At 48.7% G+C, this 15,449-nt stretch overlaps 1 protein-coding gene across 1 annotated transcript in view; it reads left to right on the plus strand.

Moving 5' to 3' along the window:
* CACNA2D4 (calcium voltage-gated channel auxiliary subunit alpha2delta 4) overlaps positions 1-15,449 on the plus strand; it is a 531,111-nt gene that overhangs the window by 48,523 nt on the left and 467,139 nt on the right. Inside the window, 1 exon segment of the mRNA XM_030214826.1 lies at positions 2,953-3,069. Within this exon segment, the coding sequence (XP_030070686.1) occupies positions 2,953-3,069 (117 nt within the window).

A 15,449-nucleotide genomic window follows, 5' to 3' on the forward strand; every position in this document is an offset into this window, starting at 1 on the left:
AGAGGGGAATTGCTGGATAGGGATGAATGGAGGGGACAGATGGGCATGGATGGTGGATGGATATGGATTGCAGGGCAGGGCTCAGGGAGAGAGGGGAATTGCTGGATAGGGATGAATGGAGGGGACAGATGGGCATGGATGGATATGGATTGCAGGGCAGGGCTCAGGGAGAGAGGGAAATTGCTGGATAGGGATGAATGGAGGGGGCAGGTGACAGCGGAGCATGGATGGGCATGGATTGGGAGGACAGGGCTCAGGGAGAGAGGGGAATTGCTGGAAAAGGATGAATGGAGGGGGCAGGGGACAGATGGGCATGGATTGGGAGGGCAGGGCTCACACTCTCTCTCATACACAATGTCTTTCTGACTCTCACTCTCACACACTCTGTCTCACACTGTATCACATTCACTCTCTATGTGCCACACAGTCACTCACACACTCGCTTGGTCTCATACACTCACTCTCACAGAGAATCTGTGTCTCACACACACTCTCTCTCTCGCACACACACACACACTCTCTCTCACACTGTGTCTCACATACACACTGCACACACTCTCATTCTCACACACACACTCTCTCACAAACACACTCACACCCAGACTCACTCTCTCTATCACACACACACACTCACACTTTCACTCTGTCTCTCACACAGTCACTCTCACATACACTCTCCCAAACATACACACTCCGAGGAAAACCTTGCTAGCGCCCGTTTCATTTGTGTCAGAAACGGGCCTTTTTTTACTAATATATATATATATATATATATAAAACTAGCTGGGATACTGACAATTGAAAAAAAAAAAGTGGGAGAATACCTTACTTTGTGTTCAGCACACAAAATAATTTTGAAAAGTTGGTTCCTGGGCTTTAACACCATCGTTCCCACGGTAATGGGGACCAAGGAGGGGGGCACATTTCCAAAAGCTGACATCTTACAATTAGAAAAAAATGTTTTATTCCTAACTTTATTGTCTGAACATTGCTTTCATCCTAGTGTCTCTCTTCTCTTTTTCTTCACTCTCTCCAATGTCTCCTGTCCTTTTGACAATTGTTCTCTATTTCTACCACATATCCATCCTGTGTGTCCCTATCCATCCTGTCCGGCATATCTCCTCTTTGTCCCTGTCCCTATTCTCCTGCCATATTCAGCATCTCTCATTTGTATCCCTTTCTTACTCTCTTGAGCATACCCCTCTTTGTCCATATCCCTATGCTCCATCCAATGCCAGCATCTCTTCTGTGTCCCTTTCCCTCCACATATCCAGATTCTCACCTCTCTCTTCCCCTCTTCGTGCACCCTCACCCCAACCCATCTTTTCTTTCTAGTTTGGCATCTCTCTCTCTCTCTCTCTCTCTCACCCTCTGTTGGTCCAGCATTTCACTCTCTTTCTCTTGTCTCTGACCCTCTCTCCAGTCCAGCATCTCCCTTCTCTCTCCCCCCTCTCCTTTGGTCCAAGTGCCTCTCTCTTCCCTTTGACCCTCCCTTCCAAGATCTTTGTAACTCTCCCTCTCTCTTTCCCTTCTGCTTTGTTCCAGGTCTGCGGCATCTGACTCACCCCTGCCCCATCTGCCTGTCCTTAAAACACTGCAGCATGGTTCTGGAAGAGGCTGTGGTGAGAGCAGCCTTTCCTCTCTGTGTGTTGCCTCAATGGTGCAATTTCCTATGGACGGGATGTGTCAAGGGAAGGCTCTGCCGGCCAGAGAAAGGCTGTGGCCTCTGCCTGTAATTTGGAGGACCAGTGGAAGGGGAGAGGCAAGACAGATGCTGCACCCAGGCATGGGGGAGATGGTGAGGGAGGGAGGGTTCAGCTTCAGGCTGCCCTGGACATTTTGCTGGGCTTGCTCAATGGTAGCTATAACCCTGTTGGTAAAGGAATGCATGCACTTTTAAAGGTGCACAGTACAAGTGAGGATTTTGAAATATTTTTTTGTATGTATTTTCTCTCCCACAATCTAAATCTGCTCATTTTTTACTCACACTGAGACGATATTCAAACCACCCTTTTTTTTTACATGACTATTGACTAAATATGTGTTTATCTGTGTAAATACCTTTGATTGTTCCTGTGCATGGAATATGTAGTGTATGTGTATATAAATATAACATTTATTTTTGCATTCATGCATATCTCAAAAAATATACTGGAATTAGAAAAGGTACAGAGAAGGGCGACGAAAATGATAAAGGGGATGGGATGACTTCCCTATGAGGAAAAGCTGAAGCATCTAGGGCTCTTCAGCTTGAAGAAGAGACGGCTGAGGGGAGATATGATAGAGGTCTATAAAATAATGAGTGGAGTGGAATGGGTAGATGTGAGTCGTTTGTTTACTCTTTCCAAAAATACTAGGACTAGGGGTCATACGATGAAGCTAAAAAGTAGTAAATTTAATACAAATCGGAGAAAAAGTTTCTTCACTCAACATGTAATTAAACTCTGGAATTCATTGCCAGAGAATGTGGTAAAGACGGTTAGCTTAGCGGGGTTTAAAAAGGGTCTGGGTGGCTTTCTAACTGAAAAGTCCATAGACCATTATTAAGTTGACTTAGGGAAAATCCAGTGCTTATTTCTGAGATAAGCAGCATAAAATGTATTGAGCCTTTTTGGGATCTTGCCAGGTATTTGTGACCTGGATTGGCCACTGTTGGAAACAGGATGCTGGGCTTGATGGACCTTTGGTCTGTCCCAATGTGGCAATGCTTATGTACTTATTTGCAATTACATTTTCATTCATTTTCAAGTAAGCTTTTATCCACCATAAGTCTCAGTCCATAATTTTCACAGGACTACATAGTGGGTTATATTTGCCATAAAATACCAAATCAGTGAATCTTACCGGCCCACTTTGTTTTTCCTGATGATTAAATCCTTGATATCCTGTTAATATTCTCAGTATTATTGGGTCCTAAGTTTGTGATTATTATCCCATTTATTTTCTTGGCAGAAGTACAAAGATGTTGAGCCATCATTGAAAATCAAGGAGGTTGATGGCTTGGAGTTGGCGACAAAATTCTCAGAAGAGATGGCGAGCATGTTGCGTAGTAAAGTAGAAGCTGTACAGGTAGGATCAATAGCATATTAAAGGGAAAACTGGCATAACATTTTTTGAATTTGGTATAAAAAGAGCATCCACATTAATATGCCACTAATGCTTGTAAATGTACAGAATACTGTTATTTTCATGGATAAATGTACCTTTGAGTGGTGGCAAAGTGACTAAGCACTAATCTTTAAGGGTGTGTGTAAGTCACATACCCCCTCATTCTATAACCTGGTGCCTAAATGCACATTGAGGGGTCCTTTTACTAAGGTGCACCAAAAAATGGCCTGCGCTGGTGTAGGCGCGTGTATTCGATGCACGCAGGTCTATTTTTCAGCGCACCCGCAAAAAAAGGCCTCTTTTTTTGGTCTGGGGGGTGGGTGAAAATGGATGTGCAGCAAAATAAAAATTGGCGCATGGCCATTTTGGGCTTGAGACCTTACCACCACCCATTGATTTAGCGGTATGGTCTCAATGCCTTAAATAGACAGTAATTGTCATTACACTGCTGATTACCGCCTGGTTAGCCCCACAAGGTAGAAAATAGCAATTATTTTCTGCCGCGCATTTTGGACGTGCATCAAAATTAGAATTTATTGCCCGGGGCACGCGATAGCTGGGTGGTAGTTCTACTTTGACACGTGTTATACGCGCCTTAGTAAAAGGGCCCCTTATAGAATACTAGCACTTATGTAAGTGTACCCTTGTGTATGTATGTGCTAGGTGTGTGCTCAGAACTATTTTATATAATGTATTTTTGTGAATATAACCCGCAGGGTGTACACAGTTTTACAGCCGTGAGATGCCTGGTGTGGATTAAACAAGGGTGCAGGTTATACTTGTCTTCACATTTCATGGCCAAGGTGGAGAAGGCATTCTACAGTTCTAAAAAAATATTTAAAAAACTTCCCACATGGTTTGCATAAAATATTTCTTATTACAAGATAAAGGTTTATGGCATCAATTCTTCATAGTGTCTCAAATTTTATCTTCTTCGTCTCTAGAAGCTAAACTTTCAAAGTCCGTGTCATCATCTGCGTAGTTGAAATGTTCAGTAGCAAATGCTTCCACTTCGTCATTATTGAATTCATATTCCTCCTCATCAGAGGGGCATTTTTGATATGACTCCTAAATTTGATTTTGGAAGTTTTGCGAAAAACGTCCAAAAATCCAGTAGTGAACATGGGCATTTTCAAACCAAAAAAAATGTCCAAACTTTTTGTTTTGAAAATGGCCATTTGCTGGACATTTTTGTGCTCAGTGTGTCTATCTTGTAGGACCATTTTCAGAAAAAAAAAGTCCAAGGAAAAAAGGAACAAAAATAAGCCATTGGGATATATAGGGGACCAGCATTCTTAGTGGACTAGCAGTGGGGCACACTAGGGGGCACTGCAGTGGACTTCACATAAAAGGTCCCAGGAACACTTCTCACCGTTACCCACCTGCTGTACCCAACAGTACACTACTACAATAGCCCTCGTGCCTGGAGGTGTCACCTATATGTAGGTACACTAGGGGGAGTCTTGTACTAAGGTCAGCGCTAAATGCTAGAGACGCCAATGCATTCCTATGGGTGTCTCTAGCATTTAGTGCATGCCTGTTTTTAGTGCTCATTAAAAACACTAGTGCACCTTAGTAAAAGACCCCTAGGTTTTTGGTGGGTTTTGGAGGGCTCACACTTTCTACTACAAATGTACTAGTTAAAGTGATATATAGGCCTGGGTCCCCTTCTCTACAATCCATTGCACTGACCACTAGGCTACTTCAGGGACCTGGCCATAGCATCTGAAGCTGTCACAGAGCCTGGTATGTACTGTTTCCTTCACATCTTTGGGGGTGGAAGGGGGTCAGTGACCACTGGGGGAGTAAGGAAGGCTATGTCTTAATCCCTCCAGCGGTCATTTGGTCATTTAGGGCACCTTTTGGTGGTAACTTAGTCGTGATTGAAACAGGTTTAGCCAAAAAGTCTTAATTTTGGCCCTAGAGGTTTTCATTTTGTTCCATTATTGCAGAACCTCTCTTTTTTTGTGCTGCCCATGTCCCGCCCAAAATATGCTACCTTGAGACGTGGACGAACTATGGAGCAAAACGTCTAAAATTGAGATTTTGAAAATTGCAACTTGGATATTTTTGACAGAAAAATGCCCTTCTGCAATCTTATGACATTTCTTTTTGTTGTTTTGAAAATGAGCTCCACAACTTCTCTTCTCCAAGTAAGCCTGCTTTTTGGAATCTGTTGATAACCAAATGTAAAACTGCCTGCCATGCAGTGTCAATCCAGCCAGTGGTGTACCAAGGGGCGGGGTGGTGGGGGCAGTTCACTCCGGGTGCATGCTGCAAGGAGGTGCAGGGAGCAGCTGCATGGCTGTCGGCTCCACCGGTTCCCTGCTCCCTCTGACGTTACTTCCTGTTTCGGGGCAGGGAACCGACGGAGCCGACAGCCTCGCAACTGCTCCCTGCACCCCAGGAGGTGATGCGCCGGGGTAGTGCGTAGTGGCGATCCACCCCGGGGGGGGGGGGGGGGGGCGGGGGGGGCAGCTGACATAGGAATGCCACTGAATCCAGCAGCAGATATGTGCCCTCATGCATCCATTTATCCCACTCTTAAATTAAGAGACATTTAGATGCATGGTTAACAGCTATGTGTAGAGGCTGTAATTTACATGTTAATCCACCAGGGATTACTGCTGTATGGGCTTTTCAGTGTTCATTCCTTTCATTTCTTTTAAGCATGCGCTGTTTTTTGCGCTCTTTTGGACTTCAAATACCAGCTTTTTCTCCACTTGTGTTTTTGCAGTCTCAGGGCATGTCTCGCTACCCTGCAACACAGTCAGTTCCTCTTTTTATCCACAGCAGTCTGAGTCTGTTCACTTCTATTTTTCAGTTGAAGGGAAGTGGAAACTGGACCATTGACTCCAGGGAAACGGGATACTAATGTATAAAGTACCACTTTATTCACAGACTCGACACAGTACTGTGTTTCGGCCACAGGCCTGCTTCAGGAGTCTTAAATGATTCTGGTATTGGAGATCAGTCTGGAGATCAAATGGTCTTAAGAAAGACCTTTGTGATATATCAGATACTGAAAGCGTCTCTGTGCAGTCTGTTGTAAACGTGCAGGACGTCAGACTCAGAAACAGAACAAAGGCAGAAGAGGACCTTGGCTGGCGGGGTTGGGGTCCCCTGCCAGCAAAGGTAGGCGACGGCGACAGCGGGGAAGGGTTGGCGACGGGAGAGGGGGTCGGCGGGGGGGGGGGGGGGTCAAAGTTGGTGGTGTCAGCGGCGCCGGGGGAGGGGCTAAAATGTGCCCCCTCACCTCGGGCTCTGGACCCCCCTCCCACTGAAGTCTAGCTACGCCCCTGCTCGTCATAGCACTATGTTTCGGCATACAAGATGCTTGCCTTAGGAGTCTGGTGGTACAAAAATGAAAATGAGATGATGCTAATCAAACTGGAAACAATGAGTTGGTCTTTAAAAAGACTGTGCTTTTTTAGGCAATGCACAATCTAAAAACTTGGCAAGTTCACACTAAATGCTTCAGTAGTGTTGAAGGGCAAGCACCCCTTCTTTCAGTTTTCAGTACTACTGATGAATTTAGTGAGAACTCCCATTCAGTCCTACCCAGTGTGTTTTTTCTAGCAAAAAAGGTGCCGGTACTCAAATGCCAGGCCACTCTGCAGGAGTGGGGTGATCACTGTGGGACCCACCCTAGAATAACCAGGCCCCTTGCAACCAGTCACAGAATCTATGACAAGGCAAAATTGGTGTGTAGAGCCTGAGCTCTTTCATTAAAACTTGGGGACTGTGGGTCAATTTTAGCAGACCATGGAAAAGGTGCCAAGTACCCCCTCCAAAAAAGCCCTGGTCCTACCACCACCATTTGATAAAAAAGTCTTTCTTACATTTGAGCAACATATCACACAGGTTATAATACAAACTTACTTTCAAGCGCTGGACAACGTCCCTGCAGCCTTGTAATGCTCAGCAATAATGGTGATGTGGATCTGAAAACGCTTTCATATATACCTCTCAATGACATCACTTCCTGTTAGAGTATTTTTCAGATGACTCTGGAGGTGAGTTTGGGAGTGAAGAATGGGTGTGAATATGCTAATCGGTTAGCGCGTGGGCATTGCCATTCACTAACTGATTAGCATAAGATTAGCACATGAGCCCTTACCGCCTACAAATAGGTGGCAGTAAGGGCTTACATGGTAATGGGGAAATTAGCACATGGCCATTGTTGGAGAAATATAAAAATCTATTACTGTCAGTGCTAAAAATGGCCTCAGCACTGTTTGGGCTACTAGGGGCCACTTTTTAGCACTGCTTGGTAAAAGGGCCCCTACACGAGTTAAAACTTACCTTTTTTTCCCCACAGTGAGTCATTAAAGAGATGTTGAAAAGTAGCCTAGAGGTTAAAGTAGTAGGCCGAGAACCAGAGAAGCGAAGGTTCAAATCCTGCTTCTCCCACCAACACATCTTTCGACCTTGGGCACGTCACTTCACCTCCATTAAATAACAGAAAGGGAAATGATGTCTGTATACTATGCACTAAATGTTCAATGTGAAAGAGCAAATATCCAGAAAGTATTACGAAGAGGAACCCCAAAAGTCTTGATTGCATAATTCATGCCCCATGATTCAATACTTGGTAGAAGTCCATTACATAGCAATAACAAACAGACATCAGTTGTTTAGGATAAACATCTATCAACTTTGCAAGCTGCTCAGATTTGGAAGAGGTGGATGATTAAACCCAGAACCTGAATCCAAAATATACTAGAATTTTGAATGATTATTTCAGGTGATGATATTTAACAGCAGCTTCTGAAACATTCAACTACAGTTACTTTTTGTAGTGACTATTTGGAAATTGATATATATACTGTGCTACGCTACTGGGATTTTATATCCTGCAAAATCCCTTTTCAGGTTCAGTGCAGGTTACATATAAAAAAAAATACAAGACAGAAAAAACATTACAGCCGTATTCACTCTATACATATCATCCTGTTTTCAAAACGCTAGCAAATAACCATGTTTTAACAATCTTTCTAAAAATATCATAAAATCAACTATGACGAATGAAAGAAGGCAATAAGTTCCAGATCTCAACTGCAGAATAGCAATAAGGCCCTTGATGTATTTGTTTATAATTCAAACCCTTTACAGATGGAAACTGTAATGTTAGATGAACATAATTGCGACTCCCAAAAGAACCACCCTACAAACCAGTTAGAAAAGGGAAATTATCAGGTACATTTCCTCAGCTGAGGCTGAGGATTATCTGCACTGTGGAGAGAAAACTGGGATAATGGTGGTACTACTGTACATGAGGAGAGGGAGTCTTATCCTGCTCCTAGAATAGACTACTCAGAATACAGGACTCATTAAAGAGGCACATTTTCAGGAGTTATTTACCCCAGTAAGTGTGTCTGAAAACTGCTCTCCTCAGAGGGTTCACAGGGTTCCTAACTCACGTACTTTTCGGAACATTAAGAAGGGGGAGAGGATTTCTTTGGGAATGTAAGTTAAGGGAGAAAAATAGCACTTGGCATTTTCAGAGGTGTGAATGCTTGCATCCTTTATGTTTTACTAGTAAAACATGCCCATTTCTGCAGGAAATGAAACGGGCGCTAGCAAGGTTTTCCTCCCGAACCCCCCCTCCCTACCCACCCCTTCGGCGTTGTGAAGCCACTGACCGCCATTGCTCCGCACCTCGTCAAGGCACGCCACCTTCATCCACTGACGCCATTGCTCTGCCCTCGACGTCATCACGTTTGACGCGAGGGCGGGGTCCAGACACAGTGATTTCGGTGGCTTCACCACCACGAACCCTTCGAACCCGAAGGAAGTGCCCGCAGGAAGTGACACTGACGTCAGTGTCCTCAGAACGTTGAGGGTGAGTTTTATTATATAGGATGTTAGCTAAAAAAAAAAATTATGAGGAATAAAAGCAACCAAAGAATGCAAATGTCAAAATTTTGCAATTACACAGGTTGATATCAATATTTCTTCAAAACAAAACAAGTTTTTCTTCAAGATATCAAAACCTAAAAATCAGCTCACACACTGCTTTCACAAAGTCTGAATTAAGAAGGACAAAATTTCATGCTTATTTCTCAATTATTTGGGGGGGTAATTTTCAAAGGTATTTCCACAGGTAAATCAGCAGAAACGACCTGTTGCTAGTCTGCCCACCTGATAAACGGGCAAACTTATACCTGTACAGCTTGTATACAGGTAAATTTACTTGTTGTTTGAGGAGGTGCTCCTGAGAGCAGGGTTTGGAAGGAATTTGCATTAATCCACATAAGTTTGAAAATTTGAGATATGCACGTGATTTAATTCAGAAAATTGGTGCACCCCAAATAGCAGGTGTAAATGTAAGCACATGTTTTCCTGAGATAATTTTCAAAGTGGAAATACACATTTACTTCCATGTACAAAATCCAGCAGAGTTCACACAGGAAAAAGTATGTACAGACTTTTTACCCATGCATGCAATTTTAACATTACCCCTTAATGAGCTCTTGGTTAAATGGGGGCAATTCTGTAATTAGGAGCCCTCTTTTAGGCACCCTGATGTAATGTGCTGAGAGCCTATTCAATATAGCACTTGGGCGTCCAGATCTCTTTATAGAATACTTGTCCCGTTCCGGGCCCTTACCTGGCGGTCCGCGGGCCGGAGCGGAAGGCTGGGTCGCCCGTGGGATGCGGGGCGACGGGGGAAGGATGCCACGGGGATCGCCACGGCCGCAAGTTGCCCCGAGGCCGGCGATCCAGAAGAACTAACGCCGGCCTCGGAGAAGGAGATCCGCCGGCCAAGATGGCGGCGCCGGCGTCGGCGTCCTCCTCGCTGCAGCGAGACCAGCGAGGAGGCTCCGCCCACTCGCACCGGATTGGCGCATCCGCGCAGGAACTCCGCCCATCGGACGGGAGGACCAATCCGGGCCTCCGCTGCCGGCCTGGGCGGAGAGGATTGGTTCCAGCTGTTCTCCAGCCAGGACGAGCGGGGGATTTAAACGGAGACACGGGGGGGATCCAGTGCTTCCGTTTTGTTGTTTGAAGCCGTCCTGCTAGCTATTTCCAAGACTGTGTTTGTTTCTCAAGACAGCTAGCCGTCCTGCTAGCTATTTCCAAGACTGTGTTTGTTTCTCAAGACAGCTAGCCGTCCTGCTAGCTATTTCCAAGACTGTGTTTGTTCCTGTCGACAGCTAGCCGTCCTGCTAGCTATTTCCAAGACTGTGTTGGTTTCTCAAAACGGCTAGCCGCCCTGCTAGCTATTTCCAAGACTGTGTTTGTTCCTCAAGACAGCTAGCCGTCCTGCTAGCTATTTCCAAGACTGTGTTTGTTCCTCAAGACAGCTAGCCGTCCTGCTAGCTATTTCCAAGACTGTGTTTGGTTCTCAAGACAGCTAGCCGTCCTGCTAGCTATTTCCAAGACTGTGTTTGTTTCTCAAGACAGCTAGCCGTCCTGCTAGCTATTTCCAAGACTGTGTTTGTTCCTCAAGACAGCTAGCCGTCCTGCTAGCTATTTCCAAGACTGTGTTTGTTCCTGTCGGCAGCTAGCCGTCCTGCTAGCTATTTCCAGTGAGGGCGGTGGTTGTTACTCGTACCAGCCTAGCCGTCCTGCTAGCCACTTCCTCAGACTGGGTCCGTGCCCAGTGCTCAGTTAGCCGCCCGGCTAAGCTACGCTCACCAAGGACTCCGTACCCATATCCAGCCAGGCCAGCCGTCACCCCGGGGTTCCAGCAGTCCTGCTGGCCGCCCGCAGCTGAGGGCTCAACCCTCGGTGAACGGCGGTCGCCGCGGGTGAAGATTGGGGTGCTCGGCTTCTTCCTGGGCCTAGTGGAGCTCGGGAGAACTCGAGAGCTCACCAACACCAGAGTGACATCAGAGCCGCGACAGAAAACGGAAGCCATGAGCTCGCCGACGCAACCTGATCTACGGGACCTGGCCAAGGTTCTCCAGCAGCAACAGGAACAGCTTAATGCCCTGTCTGGGGCGCTCCAGAATGTATGTTCTCAACTTTCCACGCTTCAGGTACAGAACCAGGCCGCTGCGGTCCAAGGGGCCGCAGCGGCTCCCCGTATGGGAGGGTTCCGCGTGGGACCTCGGTTCCCTGAACCAGCACGCTACGATGGGAACCCGGGTGGTTGTAGGGGGTTCCTCAACCAGTGCAATCTGGCCTTCCGGATGCAACCGGAGGCCTTTGCTTCGGACCAAAGTAAGGTGGGCTACATTATGGGCCTTTGTGGAGGAAAGGCCCAGGACTGGGTGGCTCCCCTGAACGAACAAAATGATCCCATTTTGGAGGATTATAACGAATTTCAGCGCCGGTTCCGGATGGTGTTTGACCTTCCGGGAAGACCCTCCTCCGTGGCATCGGAACTGCTCCGGATTCATCAGGGAAAAGGTACGGTGGCCGACTATGCCATCCGGTTTCGTACCTTAGCCACGGAGCTGCGTTGGAATCCGGAGTCCTTGATGGCCATTTTTATGGAGGGGTTACAAGAACGAATCAAGGATGAATTGGCGGGACGGGATATTCCCGGACAATTGGACGCCCTCATCTCACTCTGTATACGGGTGGACACCCGATTCCAGGAGCGAGCCAGAGCCCGGGCGGAGCGGCAGAAGTGGGCACGAGGGGCCCCCCGGACAAACAAAGGGCCGTCCTCTCGCCAGGTGAACCGGGACACTACGGAGCCCGGGGAGGAGCCGATGGTGATGGGCTGGCAACGGTTGACTCCTGCCGAAAGACAGCAACGACAGTCTAATGGACTGTGCTTCTATTGTGGGAAGGCTGGGCATTTCCTCCGGACTTGTTCCATCCGGCCGGGAAATGCGCTCCCCAAGGCACCCTGAGGGGAGGGTTCTTGGGGCACTCCGCTCCCCTACAGGACACTTTGATCATCCTACCGGTGACCTTACGGTGGCAGGAGGCCACGGTTCAGACCCACGCCCTGGTGGACTCGGGGTCAGGGGGCAATTTTATTGGGCTCGAACTGCTGCAGCAAATGGGCTGGACCACGCTCCCCCGGAGTCCAATGCTGCGGATAACCTCCATCCAAGGAACTACCCTTCCCCAGCCGGTCACTGAGATTACTCCTATGTTGGGACTGCAAGTGGGAGAGGACCATCGGGAGGAAGCCGAATTCTTAGTGTTATCCCGGACCATCCACCCTGTGGTTCTGGGATTGCCGTGGCTACGATGCCACAACCCGGTTATCGACTGGACCGGGGGAAAGATTCAAGCGTGGGGTAATTCCTGTCAAGAGACCTGTTGTAAGGGTCGGGCTGGCACCTGTCCAGCTTTAAATACGTCGCCAGGGGAAGGACCGGGTGAACTGGGCTCCCTGCCTATGGAGTATAGAGACTTTGCTGATGTGTTTAGTCCCAAGGAGGCGGAGGTACTACCGCCGCATAGGTCTTTTGACTGTGCTATTGATCTGAAGACGGATACGGTACCCCCACGGGGCCGACTGTACAAACTGTCCCGAGCAGAGTTCAAGGCAATGCGAGATTATATCCATGAGAACCTACGGAAAGGGTTCATTCAGCCGTCTACATCCCCAGCCGGGGCAGGGTTTTTCTTTGTTGCCAAGAAGGATGGGTCCCTGAGACCGTGTATTGACTATCGGGGATTAAATGCCATCACCGTGAAGGATCGGTTCCCGCTGCCGCTCATTCCCGAGCTCTTGGACAGACTGCAAGGAGCTCAGATCTTCACGAAGTTAGATCTGCGGGGGGCCTACAATCTAGTACGAATCCGGTCAGGGGACGAATGGAAAACGGCTTTCAACACCCACGAGGGACATTTTGAATATCGGGTGATGCCGTTCGGTCTCTGCAATGCCCCTGCGGTGTTTCAACGTCTTATCAATTGTGTACTAGAAGAATTGCTAAATTCCACGGTGATTGTATATCTGGATGACATCCTAGTTTACTCTAAGGACCCCAGGGAGCATCCGGGTCATGTGCGTGCAGTGCTGCACCCCCTACGTCAAGCCCATCTATTTGCTAAGCTGAGTAAGTGTGCTTTCCATCAGCGATCCTTACCCTTTTTGGGGCATATCCTGCTTCCAGGGGGATTACAGATGGAGCCAGACAAGCTCCAAGCCATTCGAGAGTGGCCTCAACCGAAGGGCCTGAAGGCTTTGCAACGATTCCTGGGCTTCGCCAATTACTATCGCCAATTTATTCCCCAGTACTCCAGGTTGACCACCCCGTTGACGGCGCTCACCCACAAGAACGCGAGGGTCAGGGATTGGCCGCCAGAGGCGCAAGCGGCTTTTCGTCAGGTAAAAGAGGCTTTTGAGTCCGCGTCTATTCTGTTGACCCCCGACCCTGAGAAACCTTTCATTGTAGAGGTGGACGCGTCCGCCCTAGGGGCCGGGGCGGTCATTTCTCAAATCAACCCCGAAGGCCGGCGTCAACCGTGCTCCTTCTTTTCACGTAAATTCTCTCCAGCCGAGCGGAACTATACGGTAGGGGATAGAGAACTCTTGGCTCTGAAACTAGCACTGCAAGAGTGGAGACACTTGTTGGAAGGAGCGGAACACCGGTTCACGGTCATCACTGATCATAAGAACCTCCTATACCTCCAAGAGGCCCAGCGGCTGAATCCCCGACAGGCCCGGTGGTCATTATTCTTTGCCAGGTTTCATTTTCAATTAGTGTTCCGGGCGGCCTCCCAGAATACCCCGGCAGACGCGCTCTCCCGGGCTTTTGAGGTACCAGAAGAGACTAAGGAGACTCATCCGATGTTAGACCCCGCTTGTGTCAGTGCAGCCACAGGAGAGGTTGCACAAATCCAGAAATTCGTGGCGGCCGCCGATCGGAGAAGGGTTCTGCAATGGGGGCACTCGTCTAGATGGGCCGGGCACTTCGGGTACCAAAAGACACTCCGATTCATCACGAGACATTATCGATGGCCACAGATGAGGCGAGATATCCTCCAGTTTGTTACCTCGTGCCCGGTATGTGCCCGAACCAAGTCAGTAGGAGGACCCCCCGTGGGAGACCTACAACCACTGCCCGTACCGACCAGTCCCTGGTCGGAGATATCCATGGACTTTATCACTGATTTACCTCGTTCTCAGGGGCATACCGTGATCTGGGTTGTGATAGATCGGTTCTCTAAAATGGCTCACTTTGTTCCGTTCACGAACCTTCCGTCGGCCGCCTCTCTAGCCCAAGCGTTCATTCACCACATTTTTCGACTACATGGATTACCCACTCGGATCATCAGTGACCGAGGACCCCAATTTACCTCCCGCTTCTGGAGAACTTTGTGCACGGCCTTGGGGGTAGAGAACCACTTTTCATCCGCGTACCATCCTCAAACCAACGGCATGGTGGAGAGGATTAACCAAACCTTGAAAGGATTCTTACGAGCCTTTGTCAACCAACGACAAGATAACTGGGCTTCTCTACTTCCCTGGGCCGAGGTCGCCTATAACCAAAGTGACCACTCATCCTCAGGGCAGTCCCCGTTCTTCCTGGTATATGGGCGACATCCTCGGCTTCCAGGGCCGTTCCCGGCGACTGCCATGAACCCGGCGGGGGACCAAGTCGTAGCCGACCTACAAGAGGTCTGGAAGATGGCTAGGGAACAATTACAGAAGACCGCGATCAAGGACAAGCTCTTTGCTGACCGCCATCGACGGCCCGCCCCCGTGCTCCAACCAGGACAGAAGGTATGGTTAAGCACGAAACATCTGAGACTTCGAGGGTCTTCTCGAAGACTGGGACCTCGATATGCGGGACCATATGCAATCCAAGAACGAATTGGGCCAGTAACGTATCGATTGCGGTTACCCGGCACCCTACGAGTACATAACGCTTTCCATATCTCGCTATTGAAGAGGTTCCGGGAGTCCGGGTGGCACCCGCATCCAGCCCAAGAAGAAGATCTCCAGGTGGCCCCGGACCCGGAGTACGAGGTAGGAGAAATTCTCGACTCAAAGTGGCGGCGGGGAAGACTGTATTATTTGTTATCATGGAAATCTTTTGGCCCCGAAGATAATTCCTGGGAACCCGTGGCTAATGTTCATGCTCCAGACTTGGTCAAAGCCTTCCACGCCCGATATCCGTCCAAACCCGGGCCCCGGAGGAAGGGGTCTTCCGGGGAGGATACTGTCCCGTTCCGGGCCCTTACCTGGCGGTCCGCGGGCCGGAGCGGAAGGCTGGGTCGCCCGTGGGATGCGGGGCGACGGGGGAAGGATGCCACGGGGATCGCCGCGGCCGCAAGTTGCCCCGAGGCCGGCGATCCAGAAGAACTAACGCCGGCCTCGGAGAAGGAGATCCGCCGGCCAAGATGGCGGCGTCGGCGTCCTCCTCGCTGCAGCGAGACCAGCGAGGAGGCTCCGCCCACTCGCACCGGATTGGCGC

This window comes from Microcaecilia unicolor, chromosome 9 (assembly GCF_901765095.1).
Source record: "Microcaecilia unicolor chromosome 9, aMicUni1.1, whole genome shotgun sequence".
NCBI classification, from domain to species: Eukaryota; Metazoa; Chordata; class Amphibia; order Gymnophiona; family Siphonopidae; genus Microcaecilia; species Microcaecilia unicolor.